Below are 19955 nucleotides of genomic sequence, written 5' to 3'. Positions count from 1 at the left end.
CTGTCAGTCAGTGCCAGCTGTGGCTAGTTAAGAAGCAGGCTTGAGTGAAAGAGAGAGAGAAGCTGTGGGTGTTTGTTTTTTCCTCCTCTGCAACAGAGAGCTGGGCTGGATTGTTGCTTTGGGAGCCAGGAGGGAGCGTAAATCACAGAGGTCAGAGATGGTGAAGGCTTCCTCTCAGACCACCCCCCTGCCAGTGAAAGTGTGTTTGTGTTTTCTGGCCTACTTTCTAATATTGCTGGTGACAGCCTTCCCTGGGGAAACTATTCCACAGTCTAACACAGGGATCGGCAACTTTTGGCACGCGGCCCATCAGGGAAAGCCACTGGCGGGCCGGGCTGGTTTGTTTACCTGCAGCCTCCGCAGGTTCGGCCGATCGCAGCTCCCACTGGCCGCAGTTCGCCATTCCAGGCCAATGGGGGCTGTGGGAAGCGGCGTGGGCTGAGGGATGTGCTGGCCGCCCTTTCTGCAGCCCCCATTGGCCTGGAGCAGTGACCAGCGGTCAGTGGGAGCTGCGATCGGCTGAACCTGCGGACACTGCAGGTAAACAAACCACCTGGCCTGTCAGTGGACGTCCTTGATGGGCTGCGTGCCAAAGGTTGCTGATCCCTGGTTTAACACATCCCCTGTGGGGACGATTTTTCTCCTGTTTAGCCTCAATTTTCCTCTTTTAGTTCTGCCCCCTTAATCCTAGTCCCAGTCCCAGCTCTCTGTGCTGCACAGACTGTTCCTTTCACGCTCTAGACCCATCAGTTATTTATAGGCTTTATTATCTCCCTCCCTCCCCCAGCAGTTGACAAGCTCACCATAGTTAGCTCTTTGAACATCTCCCCTAAATCAGCCCCTGCAGCCTTGGTGTCGGGGAGAAATGAATGAATGGAGGCAGGGGAGAGAGAGGGGGCAGGGCACAGAGAGAAGGAAGGCAGGTGAGGAAAGGGGAAAGCACAGTAAGTATCAGAGGTGAGAAGAGCAAGAAATAACATAAGAGTCAGAACAGGGAGACTTAGGAGGAAGGGAGCTGGAGGTGCAGATACAAGGTAGAAAATGGCCAGTGATAGACAGTGAAGGGGGGGGATGTAACATGACCCAGTTTTTATTCTGAAAGCAGGGGGGGAATGAAGAGTTAGTAGCTGTCCCTCCCTATCCCCCTTCCCTTGGCTGCCATAATCTTGCCGAGTGCTTGTCTCTGCCTGCCCCCAACCCCCCCAGCAGGCACCCTGTTTTTCCCACTTTGAACATTAAGTTCCCCTGCCAGAGGGTGACTGAGTGAGAGGAGCTTCTGAGCCCAGAGGCCAGACTGAGCCCTGTTTCAGAGTTGCTACAGCTTGTTCAGGAGCTGGAGATGGCCTGTGTTAAATACATTCTGAAGCAAGGGACGCCAGTCCTTACTCTACAAGTAGGTGTTCCTGGGAAGCAAGGTTCCTGCATGGGCTCAGCTGGCGGGAGAGAGCCCTGTTAGTTTTAACCCTTCCTGCAGAGTCTATTTTTAGAGAAATCCCCTGGAGACAATCTAGTCCCCTAGGCCCAGACCTTCAGTCATATTTAGGTGCCTCGCTCCCATTGATTTCAGTGGGAGATAGGTATCTAAATACCTTTGAGGCTCGAGGCCTTGATGACTTTTAAGAACAGGGCTGGTCCCTTCATGAACAACTTCTCACTCTCTGTAGGGGTCAAAGGCAGGACCGGCTCTAGGCACCAGCAAATCAAGCACGTGCTTGGGGCGGCACGTTTCCAGGGGTGGCGTTCTGGCCATCCTTTCCCCCCCCACCCCCCCAGCCCCGCTCAGTCAACCAATGAGCCCCTGCGTGGGGCGGGGCGGCGAGCTCAGCGTGGGGGTCCCAGCCCAGGGGCAGTCCCTGACTTGGCCCCCCGCCACCGGGGGAGAGGGGCGATGTGGCTCCTCCCCCCCTGCCCACCCCTGCCACACATGTCACAAGCGGTGGAGGAGCCGGAGCAGAGAGGAGCCCGGGATCGGGGCAGGATCCATGGCCAGTAAGGGACCAACTGCCCCGGGCGGCTCGGCGCTGGGCGGTCACCCCGGTCCGCCCCCCTCCCAGTGGCTGACCCACCCCCCCAGCCACTCTGTCGGTTATTGTCCCCTCTGCGCGGCTGGGGCTGGGTCTGAGACCAGGCTGGGGGCCCATGGGCAGGATGGACGGCCCCGAGCACCTCACTCCAAACACTGGGGTAGCATTACGCATTCTTTTAACATTACCAGTATCAGTGGCTTCTGGTGAGCGCCGTTTCTCAAAACTGAAATTACTAAAAAATTATTTGAGGTCCACCATGTCTCAAAATCATTTGTCAGGACTTGCATTAATTTCAATTGAAAGTACCATTGGAAAAAATTTAGATTTCACTGAATGATTAAAAGACTATGTAAGTATAAAAACCAGAAAAATTCAGTTAATATAAATTCTTTTAATTTATGAGAAACTGGGCGCACCGGAAGACACTAACATTTTTCATTACAGGGTATAGTTGAACCCAAATTGTTTGTAATTGTGATTTTGTTAAAATTAAATGAGTACACTCGTAGAAAATTGTTTTATTTCACTAACTACAAATTCTGTTTTCACCTTTTTTTATTTTAAACAGTGAAAACAAAACAAAAACATTGCAAAGTGCAAACGTGTAAAAACCAAAAAAAAAGGGGGGGGGGATTTTTTGGCTTGGGGCGGCAAAAAACCTAGAGCTGGCCCTGGTCAAAGGTGTCAAAGCTGCGGATCCATCCATGTATCTGTCATTCTGTCTAGTAAGGCATTGCAGTTACAATGCTTTGTGCAATTGATGGGAAGAACAGATTGCCAGGAGCAGAGTTATAGTGGCTGGGGGGGACATGTAAATTTTTTGCTGTACATTTTGGTGTATGTAAAATCTCAGCTGTAACTTTGCCTTAAATCTCTGAGGCGATTACTCCTGGATGGCAAGTTCCACTTTTCCTTGTCCCCTCAGCATTTTCTCCCAGAAGTGCCAGCATCTTGAGTACCTTGCTCACAAGCCACAATACGTAGTGGCCACAGGAGAGGCACTTGGTCAGGGTTAGAGCAGGGGCTTCTGCTGTTAATGGGGAGAAGGGCCTAAGGGGAGAATTTCTGAGCCTTTCTCCCCCACCGTAAAACTGCCTTTCTGAGGAGCCATTTCTCATCGCTGCCCTTCAGCCTACCCTTCAATGTGAGAGACTTTCCCAAATATGGGCGCAGCTACTTCCTGACCAAAATAGCCCGTGTGACACAATGCAGTGTGGAATAATGTAACCTTAATCCAGAGCTTCATTGTGCAGAGAGAGAGAAACGGGGACTCTTGAACTTTCACAGCTGCTCAGTGTCAGGTTTACTCTTGTCTTGTGTGCCTTTTTGACTCTTTCCTGTACGCGCTTGGGCATTCTCCAGAGGAGCCTTGGCATGAGCAAGACATTTGATTTCCAAACCCCAGGCAGCTGGAGGCAGAATCACACAGCTGTCCTTTCCTGCTTTACTATTTTACTAGACTTCTGCTAAATGCAAGTCCATAGTGAGCCACAGCTTGGTTATGATCACCATTATGTATTATTTGTGTCACAGTAGCAGCTGGGAGCTCTAGTCCTAGACTGCCACCCTGTTGTGCCAGGCGCTGTACCAACACCACAAAAAGCTGGTCCGTGCACCAAAGAGCTCTCAACCTGCATGCAGGCCAGATGCTCCACTCCATCCTCTTGGGCAGAGGAAAGCAATATGAGTAGAATGGATGGGGCAGCCTACGGTGGGATGGCCTGTGGGTTTGAGTGTAGGGCTGGAAGTTCCCAGGACTGACACCGACTGCTCCTGTGGCGTTGGCCAAACAGTTTAAACACTCTGTTTTCATTTTCCCATTGGTAATCTGAGGCCGCTTAGGAGTATTTATAAAGCCATTTTCAGGTGAGTTGTAACCCTAGCCACCTAGCAATGAGATTGTTCTGTATCACAAAACATTACTGGTCACCTAGAAGTTCTAAAATAGTTCCTATGAAGAGAAGCTATGAAATAAGAAAGGAAGCCTGTTTTCTTTATTGAGGTCTAAGAGTAGCTGAGCACAGAGTCGGTGCCTATGGAGAGCTGCTGCTTCCTCTTATGCACTGAAATCTTCCTATAGAAGTGAGTGGAGGTGCAAGGAATGCAGGCTCAAGTGCACAGTGCAGCAGATTGCACTCTAGATCTAGGGCACCAAAATGCTGTTTGTGTCCCTAATGTTTATTTTAGGAGTCCTAGGAACAAACACTAGGTTATGGGCTTCCCAGCGACTTTCAAAAAAAGGTGTTTGGCAGCAAGAGACCCCTTAGACCAGTAGCAGTCAGCTTTGTCAGTAATTTTCTATACTTCTTTTTTCTTTATTTTAGCTATGAGTTTAAATTCCAGCCTTCTCCCTCCCCACTTGCCTTCATCATCTGCCTGATCCTGTCATGAAAGCATAGCTCTGTGTTTATGATATCACTGTGATGTCATCAATGTCAGATGTATGAATCCACAGCAGCAGCAAGTGGAGGAGAACGCCCTTGTGTAAACAGTCAAACATCCTTGATAGCTAGTAATGTGGCTACAGAAGTGCTTGGAAACAAGTGAAACAAGACATGGCTGTAACTGAATATGTAAGACAGAAATATATTTTATGTTCTGCTTAAAGTCTGCACTGATATTTCAGTTAGCTTTAACCACCATGAAAGTCCCTCTTGCACGTGAGGAGATGGAAGGTGCTTGATCAGGAAGAGTAGCCTCAGGGTTATGAAGGGTCTGAGCTTTATGCATGTGAAATTGCTGTTGATAGAAGTACACCAAACTGGACGAGGCCAAGAGTGCAAGGTGAAGTGGATCTGGATTAGTTGAGGCGGGGTTCATGGTCTGGGTCTGAGGCTGAATCAGTGTCAGTCCTTGTGTTTGGGATCAGATTCCGTGGTACAGAAATAGCACAAGCTGCCCTTGCAAGATTTTGGCCTCAAAATAATACGCTTTGGAGATTTTCAGTATTCGGGGATGCATATCTTACAAAGTTGGCTGTGTCCTAGCCAGAATCAGAAACCCTTCTGGTGGTGGTGCAGCCCAGGTTTGTTGTTATGGTTAACTCTTTGTTTTATAGTACACCTAGAGGCCCTAAGTGAGATTAGGTGCCCATTGTGCTTGGTGCTGTACAAACAGCAAGTGAGAACCAGTCCCTTCCCCAATTCACTTACACTCTGAATGGGGGACGATGACAGAGAGGTGAAGAGATTTGCCCTGGGTGACACAGCAGGTAGTGGGAGATCTGGGAATATAACCCAGGTGTCCTGAATCCTAGTACATGGCCCTATTCACTAGACTACTTTGCTTCAGATCACAAGTGTCCTTCCCATCTCTCCACCCTCCACCGTGAGGTTGTTGCCCATTGCTGGAACCCTACCACCCCCCCCAGCTCTGCCTCCCCCCCGCAGGGAGCTGACATCTCTGCTCACCCCCCCCCACATTCCTCCGCACTGCACCCCACTTTTGGGACAAAAGTGGGCATTTGTCCCATGTGCTCTTGCCAACTGATCTACTCAGTAAGAGCTAACGGGACAAATGGCTCCTTCTGAAAAGAAAAAAAAAAGTTGGGACAGGGTTTAAAAAAGGGGCCGTCATGGCCAAAACAGGCCATGTGGTCACCCTAACCGTGGCAGGAATGCAATCTCTGCCGGCTAAAGAGGGTGCACAGAACATGCAGCTCTGAGCAGGTTTACGTGCCCGGCAAAGAGTGCCTGAGCCCTGGCTCCAGTAGCAGCTGAGCACTGATACAGCAGCGCCATTGCTGGCAGTTGCTGGAATGCAGGTACTAATTGTATTAGTCTAGTTGCAGACACATCCCATTCGCCTGTGAAGTGGGAAATGAAAGAGAAGGGAAAACCTATCAGAAAGTGGTTTCTTCTGTTTCACTAGCCATTGCTTAGTTTGTGCCTGTGTCTAAAACAGCTTGGAAAAATGAGGGCATAGTGTTGTTCAAACTGCATAAGTATTAGGATAACTGGGTGCAAAAAAGGCTATGCTTTTCTGACGGATGGGAGGGATTTTTACCATCTGCAATGGTATCAGAATTGCCCCATGTATATGCAGTAGAATAGCAACTGCAGTTATAATAACTAGGATCAGAATTCCAATCCTCAGTCTTCAGGGTGTGGACTGAGCACCAGGAAGGAATTTCCTCCATGGTATAATAGTGCACAATTTAGGAACGTTATTTATGCCTTTCTCCCTGACATCTGGCCTGGGCCATTGCTGGAGAGAGGATACTGCCCTAGATGGACTGGCCACGCTCATAAAATACTTGGCCCCGTTCACATGTGGCATGGACCATCCCCGACCCCTCAGTGAGGTGATGAGTGCCCTTAATCCGCACTGAGGTGAATAGGATCTGCTCTCTGCATTGTAGTCCTGGGCTTCCTCAGTTTCCCTGTAAGACTCCTGGTTTGGCTCCCAAGACTTCCATACTCTCACAATTACAGTAACCAACCATCTTTTCCTTCGCCCAGATCAGCCCACACACTGGAAACTTGGGGGAAGAGATCCAGGGTAGATGAACCTCTGTGTTCTCTGTGTGGGGGAAGGGTTTGTCCTCCAACCCTATGGAAGAAGCAGAGAAATGAGACCCCCAAGCCACACAAATCCAGATCTTGGGGATCCACTGAGGCACAGGAACTCTTGTGCCCCTCTGCCCTCCCTGGCTTCCTGCCAACATGGCTGTGATGGGTCTGTGTTCACAGGGCTTCTCCTGCCAACAGTGGCTCCTGGAACCTTGGCTTAAGATGGCAGGAGGTTCCCTGCCCGTACCCACCCTGCACCTCACCAGTCCTGGGTCCATATCTCCACAAAGGACTCTGAGATCTCATTCCCTGCCTGTGAAGGGTGAGATGCACACATAGGAGTTGGGGGCGGGGGTGAGGGGGGGCAAGGAATGGGACCTTCCATGCATAGATCTCAGGGGGAAAGCCAGGCTCCTTGTGCTTCCATTGGGTTGAATCCCTGTTGGTGTCTGGCCATTGACTTCAATAGGGCCCAGATCTGGCCCTTTGTGAGCGTCGCCCATTTTCATGACTCTCGGGGGCTTTCACTGTCTTTTGAAAGGGTTGAGAACTGATGTGACTTGTTGTCAGCAGCTCTCATGGTACTGACAAGGCGTCACCTTCTCCCCACCTTTCAGATGCTCAGACTAAACCCTGACAGAGACATGTAGACACCAGCATGTCAAAGGGGTTGACGGCCAGGGACAGAATGAGCTGACAGCTGCCTAATCAACACCTGCATCAAGTATTCCCAGCATGTCAGGAATAATATGGCTAGAAATAGACACTGTCGTACTGGCATAGGACATACCTCGCCTGAATAGTTTTAATGGGGGGTTTTAATTACCACAAGGCAGTTGTTTCCAGAGCCCTGTGAGCATGTGCCGGCTGCATCCAACAAACCCAGAACCACAGAGCTCAGCTGGAACCAGTGGGGTTGGCTGGTTTTCTGCCTGAATAATGTAGTAATAACCCCTTGTGTCTCACTCAGTACAGCCCGTCTCCTCGACAACGCCATGCAGTATGGTCCAGTGCTTTGCCCAGTCTCACGCGATGCGGTTCCCTCCATTTCCAGTAGGAGGCCATTCGCTACATAATTCAGCTCCTGTTGGAAAGATGTCCTTGATGCTCTAGATTCTCTCTCCTAGTGGTACCCGCTGTGTAACCACCGAAACCGTGAATCCCCCCAGCTTCACTCTGAACTTTGTGGCAAACTGGTTTTGCGATTGTAACACGAGTTTTAAGTGTGTTTGCGCAGCTGTCTGAGAAATTCAGTTGCTCCCCTTAAAATGCCTGTGAATGTCCTGTTAAGAAATATAACCGGTGCAGACAGCCTTTTGGAATACTTTTCAGATCCTTCTGGACTCCATTCTGCAAGGCGCTGAACACCCTCAACTCCAAGGAGGCGCTCAGCACCTTGTAGCTGCTATTCACCCTGTGTCTGTAGGCGAATACCAGAACCTTTCTGTGCCTCAGTTTACCCTGTTGTAAAGTGAGGATGATAACACTTCTCACCCCCTTCAAAGTGCTCTGAGATTCCCCAGTAAGTGCAAAGTATTATATCTTAGGTATAAACACTTCCCTTTGGACTGAGGAGATTCTCCTTTCTCAGGGTGAAAAAGAGTTTGCCATATGACAAAAGAATAAGTCTCAAAGGAATCAGGAAGCAGCAAACAAAATGCTACAGCCAGACAAACAGACAAGCCAGCACCATGTGGTTCTTCTCAAAGAGGATGGCTTTGAAAGGCCTGCACCCCAGAAACCGCTCACCTTAGGACCACAGGGTCATCAGCCCTGGGAACGGCAGGTGACGGAAAACACATGAAAGCAGAGTCCAAGGTACAGTTAATCAGACACAAGGTAAAATTAACCATGTGATGCTGCAACCAAAGATAGCAAAAGAGAAGGTGCCACTCTATGAAAATGAAGCGTATGTTAGGGGTGGGTTGGAGAGCCCACTGTGTTTGCATGAAGAGTTTCAATTTGGGCCCAGTTAGCAGACAGATCCAAGTTTGGGGGTTTGGACCTGAATTCCCCCACAGTTCAGGGAGTGGAATTCCAGATTGAGCCCCATCCCTAGTCCATTCTGTGTATGTAAATCAGCGAGGCACGCTGCTCTACACGTGCTTTGTCAGCGTGTATAATGCATGCTGGGTCATGGGAGCCCCAGAATACAGAGAATGGGTGCAGAGCAGCAGCCTGGGATCCAGCAAAGAGGCTGATAGATGTGAACAAGAACCCCAAAGGAGCTCTGTGTGGCTGGGAGGGGTTGAATGGGGATGGGGAGCTGGGACCCTATTTGATTTCAGAGGGGAGAGTAGCATCCAAAGGTCTGGGTAGTTCAGAAAAGCATCCAAGTGCTTAGAAACTCATCTGAACCGAATCCCTGAACATTTTGGAGGTTCTTTCACAACTAAAGGAATGCACTCTCGCTGGCTAACATTTTACCTTAATACCCATAGCATAGTTTTGTTTAGTCTGTGACGATGGGGCCAGAGAGAGTCCCATGGGTGCACAAGGTTGTGGGGAGGGTACCCTTTGCACATACAAATATGGGGTTTGCATACATAAATGCATGGAAATGTAGTCTGTGCATTATGTGGGTATGTAAGCATGTGAGCACGTTTTTGACCATGTGGCCATTAGTATTTAATTGAGGTAGTGTAGCCCAGCAGCAGACAGTGTCATGGGCTGGGTGTCAGGAGACCTGAATTTCTATCCCTGCCACAGACCTTGCAGTGTGATGTAGAGGAAAGAGTGGGCAGATCACATTACTGCTCTGTGCCTCAGTTTTCCTAGCTCTAAAATGCAAATGTTAATCCTCATTAGTAAAGCACTTTGGATGAAAAGTGCTATGTAACTACTAAGAATTACTGCTGTTATTAATTAGGAATTATGATTATTAATAATCACCCTCTCTTCTGAGATTCTCTCTCCCCTGACATTTAAAAAGTCCATCAGTGGCATCCTTCAAAATGAAATTCAAGACTCTGTTTAAAACATCCTGTTTATTTTGTATGTTGTTTGATTATGCTGAGTGTGTGTGTTGGAGTTCTCATTAGATTTTATTCCTACTTGGAGATTTAACTGGGCATTTGGACTATTTATTGTAAATTACATTTTTAGTTTATTTTTGCTAAGGTCCCAAGTAGGGCCTTTCAGGCATGAGGTGGTTATAAGTTAAAGCTTATGAACCATATATTCTAAAAAACACAAATACACCACTCTGAGACAAATGCTCACATCGTTCATGCTTAATTTGTGTTTGCAATTACTGCAGCTGCACTTATAAATTGGGTAATTGTGCACACATCACCTTAACTGGCCATTTGTGAACCAATTTACCGGATTTGTGCACACAGTTCTGGTAACTGTGCATGAAAACTAGGTACACAGCTGCATATTTAATGCTTTAAAATCTGTCTCTGTTGTTGTTATTAGAGGTAGAAATAAATGGTAGGCAGGTCTCAAATACACATCTAGAGATGCAGGTCCACTGACGGGGGGGCAAAGGGCCCGGAGGCCGCTGCTGCTGCGGTAGCTGACGCTGGCACGGCCAGGGCTTCCGCATGCCCGCTCGGCTGAAGGGTGCACCCAGCCGCATAGCCAGCAGCTCGCTGGGCACCAGCCAGTGCAAGCACAGCACCGCCCAAATGTCAGGCGGACCACACCCGAGTGGGCCCAGCTTGTGCGAGTGCGCACCAGCCGCTGCGTGTGGTCCAGCTCCATGCCCACGTGGGGATGCCACGCCAATGCGCAGCAGCAGGCCATTGACTGTTCTGCCCTGGGGCCCGGAATTGCTGTCAGCGGGGCCTCCAGCATAATTCTACTATACATCAGAAGCGATACTGATAAATAGCATATCACAGCTTTGAATGTAGGAATACTACAGTGTGGGCCAAATTCTGGCTAATGCAGGGTAATGTTTGACCTTCTCACTTCTGATGGGCACAAATATACCTATCCCAAGCAGTATGAAAATTTGCACCTATTCTGCTTGAGACCAACCATGTGGCCCATGCCCATTTCCTTGTGGCTGTGCCCTTTGACCTCCTGCTCTTCCCAGCTGATCTACAGAGTGGTCTGTGCTCTGTGACTTCCTAAAGCTGGTAAAACTGAGCTGACAGCCTTCTTCCAACGTGCACTGCCTGTCATTTTTCTGCTCTGCAGGAATGAGCATCCTGACTGAAAACTTGGCCTTATATCCATGGCCAATCCACATTTTTGTTGTTCTGTTTCAATTTTATTTGGTTAGCACCTGTTCTCAGTGTGGCCAGCTCCACACAGTTCCCATTGACTGCAATGGGAACCACCTCTGACAATCAGGCCCTTAACGCTCACGCCAGATGGTCATCTCTGAATAGAGAACTTCTCCATTGATCCACAGAACACGAGCTTCCCTGCTGGTGCGCCGTGACCCTCAGGGTCCATTGCTATGGTCAGAGTCCATCTCCATGTCATTCAGTCCTTGGTTTCTCTGCCAACAAGGTAGTGAGTTACTGCCGCTTGTGATGGATGCTGGGTTTTGTGATGCAGATTCTGGTTCCCTGGGAATTGGACTGAAAGCACTGAGGGCCCAAAGCAGCATTCAGAGAAGTCAATGCAAAGACTCACCTTGGCTTTGATGGCTGTTGGATGGTGTCCCAGTTTCTTTTATGTAAGCTATTTTATTTTTATGACACAAACTTTGGCATAATTTTAGAGCTGGTTAAAAGATGAGAGGTTTTCATGAAATATTGAAGTCATTTTTGTTTCACAGGTTTCAATCCAGAACAATTTTGTTTATTGGAAATTTGGGGATGGGGGAGGGGTCTTTTTTTTTTAACTTAATTTTCTTTAACTTTGGGCTTCCCTCCCTGACCCTTCGTCCCTTGTTTTCTTCCCCACTCTCTTTTTCCCCTTTCGTTTGCCACTGAAAAAGGGGAAAGGAAGGAGAAAGTAGTTTAAAAAATTTGAGTTTGGTGGATCTATTTTTCCATTTTCCATTTTTTGCTGAATAAATTTTAAAAAATGAAACTTTCTGATCTTAAAAAAAGGCCAGTTTTCAACTAAAAATGTTTTGGTAGAAAAATGTAAATGATCTCACCCTATTTTATATTGCTGTAACTGGAAGTTGCTAATAACAGACTGATGCATCTGGCATCCTTCTTAATAGAAAAACTGGAGGTGACTGCTCTGGCAAAGCTACTTCTTTCTTGAAGGTGACCTTCAAAGGAAAACAATGAGTTTCTGGTTTGGTTTTGTTTGGTTTGGTTTGGTGTGTGTATATGTGTTTTATCATATGCATAAACAGGCCTGAAAAAGTTTGGGGTTTTTTAAGCAGCTGTTGTGGAGGAAGAGGGTTGCTTGTTTTTTTAATCTTAGAAATATCAGGAATGTCAAATCTGATCTCTGGTTTTCTGGAGGTTTCTTTGGATGACGCAGATATGTGGGAGTTTTCTCACCATTTAAGTGAAGGGGGACTGAGTACTGAATCTTCAACAAAGAGAAATTACTCCCAGGAGTGGAATAGGTGTTACACACCTTGAGTTTTATTGTTTGCAGTGGTGTTGTAGCCATGTTGGTCCCAGGATATTAGAGAGACAAGGTGGGTGAGGTCATATCTTTTATTGGACCAACTTCTGTTGGTGAAAGAGACAAGCTTTCCTGTTACACAGAGCTCTTCTTCAGGTCTGGAAAGGGTACTCAGAGTGTCACAGCTGAATGCCAGGTGGAACAGATAGTTTAGCATAAGTAGTTAACACATCTAAGGGACCATTCAAGGTGAAAAGGCCAGTTAATACCCCTCCAGTTATAGGACAAAAAAGGAGTTACAGGTTGTTGTAATAAACCATAAATCCAGTACCTCTATTAAGTATCTCTACTAAGACTATGATTTTTAGTGTCTAGCAAAGTTATAAATTTAAGTTCCCAGGCTAGTCTTTTGTAAGTGTTGTGCAGGTTTCATTTGAGGACGAGGACTGAGAGGTCAGATCTAGAGTGGTCGTGTTGTGAAAAGTGTTCACCCATGGGTGATTAGTGTTTTTGTCTTTTTATCATTTTTCTGTATGAGTGCATTTTTGAACCAGCCACTTCAACTCGAATGGTCCCCTAGAATACGTGTTAAATACTTCTGCTAAACAGTATGTTCCACTTTGTATTTAGCTGTGACAGTCTCAGTACTTTTCCCAGACCTGAAGAAAAGCTCTGTGTACCTCAAAAGCTTGTGGCTCTCACCAACAGAAATTGGTCCAGTACAAGATATTACCTCACCCACCTTTTCTTACCTTGAGTTGTAAACAGTCTGAATAAAAATCACTTCCTCACCCCACCCCCCACCCCCCCATTAATCATGTTTTACTTGCTTGGCTTCTCTGATGTTACAAACCTAGACACAGATCCTGCAAAGGCCTACTCACATGCTTAACCAGTGCTTAATTTGTAACGAAAGAGGTGCCAGGGCTCAAGCAATTTTTTTTACATTCATAACTGATGTAGCAAGCCCAGAGGTGCTAGGACTATGAATTGCCAAGCCTAGAGGTGCCAAGGCTCAACCCTGGAAAGCCCTGGCACAAATTTAAGCATTGAGCTTTACATACAGTGCTGTAAGTTAAGCAAAGCATGTATGTGGATCATTACAGGACAGGTGCTCTCCTGGATCTCCAGTCAGCCAACAGGGCCTTTCAAGTAAAACAGAGTAGACAAGGCTGAATTTCCAATGTAAAATTCGAACAACCAGAAAAGAAATATTTGTGGCCTTCTTCATACCTCAAAAGAAGCAAAATAGCACATGAACCCAATTTTCCTTTGCAGATCACCTTTAAGACTCTGCCCATTTTGTATTAAATAAGTGGCAATACACTCATCTAAAAGAAGAGAAATGCATAGGGTGGGATACAGGCCGCTCAGCTTCACATACATTTTTAATTTCACATAACTAATCATTTCAATACTTTTTTTGTTCTTAGCTAGAATAAAAACATCCTAGAGTAAACTGCATGCTGAAGGCACCAGGAGCTCTTTCTCCCTATTATCAAAGCCACTAGGCAATTTCTGGCAGGCCCAGCAGAGAATTCCTCCAGCAGTAGTATCTCGGTCAATATTTAAGGCTCTGAGCGATGCAGCTCTCTCAGCCTTTGGATGTTTTTGCTTTGCTTGGGTAAATGTTTGATTTCAGCGACATGAAAGCAATGTGAGAGCTGAGCTGTGAGTGTTAATTCAATGGAGATAAACAGCATGGCTGAGCCATGCGTGGGAGGAACTGTTAATGCTACAGGAATGTGATAATCATCTTCTCAGGGCGGGGTGGCGGGGGGACCTTGGGACCACTATTAAAGAGAAATAAGGGTTGGAAAAGGAGAGGAGATACTCTTAAAGAAGTAGTCCTCTGACCCTTCCTCTCTTGCTGCTCTGACTGCCCCCTCAAATCCCTGTCTCTTAGCTCTTTGTCTTCCTCATCGGGCCCCTCCATAATCTTGCCCATGTCTAGACCTCTTCTCTCATTCTTTTCTGCTCTCCACTTGCCCCTGTGGCCCACCGAGTCCTCTCCCCTTACTGCCTTTCTGTGCACTTGGGCCCTGATTCAGCAAAGAACTTAAGTGCCTGAACTTGTGGTTAGATCCCACTAAAGCCAACCGAATTTAGACTTGTTCTACACTTAAAACAGCTGTTGACACTGCTATGGTTCCCAGAGGCGTGAAAAATCCACACCCTGAGCACCATAGCTGTGCTGACCAAGGAGATGCAGCTAGGTTGACAGAAAATTGCTTCGATCATCCTAGCTCCTATCACTCAGTAAGGTGGAGTTCCTACAGCAATGGAAAAACCCCTTTCATTGCTGTTGTCTGTGTCTACACTATGGGGTTGCAACTGCATAATTACGGCACTATAGCTCTGCTGCCCTAGCACCCATAATGTAGACATTCTTTAGGCTTAAGTGCTTTGCTGAATCAGGGCCTCTTAACTTTGCATTTTCTGTCATGCTCCCCCTTATTCTTGGAACAGTTTCCCATGTCCTGCCCAGCAAGCTCTCTCAAATGCTCCTTCACATCCCTTCTTAAACCTGCTTCCTCCAGGGATCCTTCCTACCTTATTCCGCTCACCAATAATCTTGCCTCGTTCTCCCTTCCATAAACTGTAGTGCCATATTCTGTCTCTCTTAGATCATAAGTACAGATGAGCGTATATTTTATTTTGGTGCCGAAACAAAGAACCAGAAAAAATTGTTTTGGGTGGTTTTTACCCTTGGAGGGAAAAAATTAAGCGCCTCTAACTAAATTTAACCACAAAACATCATTTTGAAATGAAAAGTCAGTGTTTCATTTAGAAAATGTCTACACAAGCCATTTTGACTTTTGACTTTCATTTTTTATTCAACCAAAACTGTTTTGAATTTGACCTGAATTTGTGGATAGGTTTTGTTCATCACAAAGCTGCATTTTCCAGCAAATGAACTATTTGACAAAAAATTTTTGCCCAGCTCTAATCAAAAGCTTCTTAGGGTATGTCTACACTACTGAATAAGGTCGAATTTATAGAAGTCGTTTTTTTAGAAATCGGTTTTATATATTCGAGTGTGTGTGTCCCCACAGAAGTGCATTAAGTGCATTAACTCGGCGGAGTGCTTCCACAGTACCGAGGCTAGAGTCGACTTCCGGAGCGTTGCACTGTGGGTAGCTATCCCACAGTTCCCGCAGTCTCCGCTGCCCATTGGAATTCTGGGTTGAGATCCCAATGCCTGATGGGGCTGAAACATTGTCGCGGGTGGTTCTGGGTACATATCGTCAGTCCCCCCCTTCCCTCCCTCCCTCCGTGAAAGCAAGGGCAGACAATTGTTTCGCGCCTTTTTTCCTGAGTTACCTGTGCGGACGCCATACCACCGCAAGCATGGAGCCCACTCAGGTAACCGTCACCGTATGTCTCCTGGGTGCTGGCAGACGCGGCACGGCATTGCTACACAGTAGCAGCAACCCATTGCCTTGTGGCAGCAGACAGTACAATACGACTGGTAGCCGTCCTCGTCATGTCCGAGGTACTCCTGGTCGCCTGTGTGAGGTCGATCAGGAGCGCCTGGGCAGACATGGGCGCAGGGACTAAATTTTTAGTGACTTGACCAGGTCATTCTCTTTAGTCCGGCAGTCAGTCCTATTGAACCGTCTTATGGTGAGCAGGCAGGCAATATGTCCTTCTGCACCGTCTGCTGCCAGCCAAAGATGTAAAAGATAGATGGAGTGGATCAAAACAAGAAATAGACCAGATTTGTTTTGTACTCATTTGCCTCCTCCCCTGTCTAGGGGACTCATTCCTCTAGGTCACACTGCAGTCACTCACAGAGAAGGTGCTGCGAGGTAGATCTAGCCATGTATCAATCAGAGGCCAGGCTAACCTCCTTGTTCCAATAAGAACAATAACTTAGGTGCACCATTTCTTATTGGAACCCTCCGTGAAGTCCTGCCTGAAATACTCCTTGATGTAAAGCCACCCCCTTTGTGGATTTTAGCCTCCTGAAGCCAACCCTGTAAGCCGTGTCGTCAGTCGCCCCTCCCTCCGTCAGAGCAACGGCAGACAATCATTCCGCGCCTTTTTTCTGTGCGGACGCCATACCAAGGCAAGCATGGAGTCCGCTCAGCTCACTTTGGCAATTAGGAGCACATTAAACACCACACGCATTATCCAGCAGTATATGCAGCACCAGAACCTGGCAAAGCGCTACCGGGCGAGGAGGCGACGTCAGCGCGGTCACGTGAGTGATCAGGACATGGACACAGATTTCTCTGAAAGCATGGGCCCTGCCAATGCATGCATAATGGTGCTAATGGGGCAGGTTCATGCTGTGGAACGCCGATTCTGGGCTCGGGAAACAAGCACAGACTGGTGGGACCGCATAGTGTTGCAGGTCTGGGACGATTCCCAGTGGCTGCGAAACTTTCGCATGCGTAAGGGCACTTTCATGGAACTTTGTGACTTGCTTTCCCCTGCCCTGAAGCGCATGAATACCAAGATGAGAGCAGCCCTCACAGTTGAGAAGCGAGTGGCGATAGCCCTGTGGAAGCTTGCAACGCCAGACAGCTACCAGTCAGTTGGGAATCAATTTGGAGTGGGCAAATCTACTGTGGGGGCTGCTGTGATGCAAGTAGCCCACGCAATCAAAGATCTGCTGATATCAAGGGTAGTGACCCTGGGAAATGTGCAGGTCATAGTGGATGGCTTTGCTGCAATGGGATTCCCTAACTGTGGTGGGGCCATAGACGGAACCCATATCCCTATCTTGGCACCGGAGCACCAAGCCGCCGAGTACATAAACCGCAAGGGGTACTTTTCAATAGTGCTGCAAGCTCTGGTGGATCACAAGGGACGTTTCACCAACATCAACGTGGGATGGCCGGGAAAGGTACATGACGCTCGCATCTTCAGGAACTCTGGTCTGTTTCAAAAGCTTCAAGAAGGGACTTTATTCCCAGACCAGAAAATAACTGTTGGTGATGTTGAAATGCCTATATGTATCCTTGGGGACCCAGCCTACCCCTTAATGCCATGGCTCATGAAGCCGTACACAGGCAGCCTGGACAGCAGTCAGGAGCTGTTCAACTACAGGCTGAGCAAGTGCAGAATGGTGGTAGAATGTGCATTTGGACGTTTAAAGGCGCGCTGGCGCAGTTTACTGACTCGCTTAGACCTCAGCGAAACCAATATTCCCACTGTTATTACTGCTTGCTGTGTGCTCCACAATATCTGTGAGAGTAAGGGGGAGACGTTTATGGCGGGGTGGGAGGTTGAGGCAAATCGCCTGGCTGCTGGTTACGCGCAGCCAGACACCAGGGCGGTTAGAAGAGCACAGGAGGGTGCGGTACGCATCAGAGAGGCTTTGAAAACCAGTTTCATGACTGGCCAGGCTACGGTGTGAAAGTTCTGTTTGTTTCTCCTTGATGAAACCCCCCGCCCCTTGGTTCACTCTACTTCCTTGTAAGCAACCACCCTCCCCTCCTCCCTTTGATCACCTCTTGCAGAGGCAATAAAGTCATTGTTGCTTCACATTCATGCATTCTTTATTCATTCATCACACAAATAGGGGGATGACTACCAAGGTAGCCCAGGAGGGGTGGTGGAGGAGGGAAGGAAAATGCCACACAGCACTTTAAAAGTTTACAACTTTAAAATTTATTGAATGACAGCCTTCTTTTTTTTGGGCAATCCTCTGTGGTGGAGTGGCTGGTTGGCCGGTGGCCACCCCACCGCGTTCTTGGGCGTCTGGGTGTGGAGGCTATGGAACTTGGGGAGGAGGGCGGTTGGTTACACAGGGGCTGTAGTGGCAGTCTGTGCTCCAGCTGCCTTTGCTGCAGCTCAACCATACACTGGAGCATACTGGTTTGGTCCTCCAGCAGCCTCAGCATTGAATCCTGCCTCCTCTCATCACGCTGTCGCCACATTCGAGCTTCAGCCCTCTCTTCAGCCCGCCACTTACTCTCTTCAGCCTGCCACTTACTCTCTTCAGCCCGCCACCTCTCCTCCTGGTCATTTTGTGCTTTCCTGCAGTCTGACATTATTTGCCTCCACACATTCGTCTGTGCTCTGTCAGTGTGGGAGGACAGCATGAGCTCGGAGAACATTTCATCTCGAGTGCGTTTTTTTTTCTTTCTAATCTTCACTAGCCTCTGGGAAGGAGAAGATCCTGTGATCATTGAAACACATGCAGCTGGTGGAGAAAAGCAAAGGGACAGCGGTATTTAAAAAGACACATTTTATAAAACACTGGCTACACTCTTTCAGGGTAAACCTTGCTGTTAACATTACATACATAGCACATGTGCTTTCGTTACAAGGTCGCATTTTGCCTCCCCCCACCGCGTGGCTACCCCCTCAACCGTCCCCCCTCCCTGTGGCTAACAGCGGGGAACATTTCTGTTCAGCCGCAGGCAAACAGCCCAGCAGGAATGGGCTCCTCTGAGTGTCCCCTGAAGAAAAGCACCCTATTTCAACCAGGTGACCATGGATTATATCTCACTCTCCTGAGGATAACACACGAACGGATGTTGCTTGAACGCCAGCAAACATACACTGCAATGCTTTGTTGTACAATGATTCCCGAGTACGTGTTACTGGCCTGGAGTGGTAAAGTGTCCTACCATGAAGGACGCAATAAGGCTGCCCTCCCCAGAAACCTTTTGCAAAGGCTTTGGGAGTATATCCAGGAGAGCCGCGAATGCCAGGGCAAAGTAATCCTTTCACATGCTTGCTTTTAAACCATGTATAGTATTTTAAAAGGTACACTCACCGGAGGTCCCTTCTCCGCCTGCTGGGTCCAGGAGGCAGCCTTGGGTGGGTTCAGGGGGTACTGGCTCCAGGTCCAGGGTGAGAAACAGTTCCTGGCTGTCGGGAAAACCGGTTTCTCCGCTTGCTTGCTGTGAGCTATCTACAACCTCGTCATCATCATCATCTTCTTCGTCCCCAAAACCTGCTTCCGTATTGCCTCCATCTCCATTGAAGGAGTCAAACAACACGGCTGGGGTAGTGGTGGCTGAACCCCCTAAAATGGCATGCAGCTCATCATAGAAGCGGCATGTTTGGGGCTCTGACCCGGAGCGGCCGTTCGCCTCTCTGGTTTTCTGGTAGGCTTGCCTCAGCTTCTTCAGTTTCACGCGGCACTGCTTCGGGTCCCTGTTATGGCCTCTGTCCTTCATGCCCTGGGAGATCTTGACAAAGGTTTTGGCATTTCGAAAACTGGAACGGAGTTCTGATAGCACGGATTCCTCTCCCCATACAGCGATCAGATCCCGTACCTCCCGTTCGGTCCATGCTGGAGCTCTTTTGCGATTCTGAGACTCCATCATGGTCACCTCTGCTGATGAGCTCTGCATGGTCACCTGCAGCTTGCCACGCTGGCCAAACAGGAAATGAGATTCAAAAGTTCGCGGTTCTTTTCCTGTCTACCTGGCCAGTGCATCTGAGTTGAGAGTGCTGTCCAGAGCGGTCACAATGGAGCACTCTGGGATAGCTCCCGGAGGCCAATACCGTCGAATTGTGTCCACAGTACCCCAAATTCGATCCGGCAAGGCCGATTTAAGCGCTAATCCACTTGTCAGGGGTGGAGTAAGGAAATCGATTTTAAGAGCCCTTTAAGTCGAAATAAAGGGCTTCATCGTGTGGACAGGTGCAGGTTTACATCGATTTAATGCTGCTAAATTCGACCTAAAGTCCTAGTGTAGACCAGGGCTTAGGGCCATGGATGTGCCTTACTCAGTGTTTGTAAAGTACCATGGCCATTTGTGGCACAATCTCAGGGATATCTGCGCTCAGTAATGGAGATTATGAATAGGTTATTCTGAGGGAAGTGAAAAGCTTTCATCCTGAGATACCCCTCCCTGCCCCCCTCTCTCCCTCCCTCCCAACACTGTGTGGTTTTATTCAGACCTGACACTTCACTGAGTGTCTTTCATCTGGGAATTCCTTTTGCTGGTCTTAC

The 19955-nt window shown here is 48.0% G+C and overlaps 1 protein-coding gene across 2 annotated transcripts; it reads right to left on the bottom strand.

Moving 5' to 3' along the window:
* Positions 1-17600: 17600 nt before the first annotated feature.
* On the bottom strand, positions 17601-19239 carry LOC141991523 (uncharacterized). 2 transcript variants are annotated; one of them, XM_074959846.1, is made up of 2 exons: positions 18768-19239; positions 17601-18188 (listed from the first exon to the last, which is right to left on the bottom strand). In XM_074959846.1, the coding sequence occupies exons 1-2, from the start codon at positions 19171-19173 to the stop codon at positions 17647-17649; spliced, it is 948 nt and encodes a 315-aa protein (XP_074815947.1). In that variant the 5' UTR covers positions 19174-19239; the 3' UTR covers positions 17601-17646. The 2 variants fall into 2 exon arrangements, with proteins under 2 accessions (XP_074815947.1, XP_074815948.1); XM_074959847.1 differs by having other exon boundaries at positions 17601-18164.
* Positions 19240-19955: the final 716 nt, after the last annotated feature.

Source organism: Natator depressus, chromosome 7 (assembly GCF_965152275.1).
Source record: "Natator depressus isolate rNatDep1 chromosome 7, rNatDep2.hap1, whole genome shotgun sequence".
NCBI lineage: Eukaryota > Metazoa > Chordata > Testudines > Cheloniidae > Natator > Natator depressus.
This window is presented reverse-complemented; position numbering and strand designations above follow the sequence as displayed.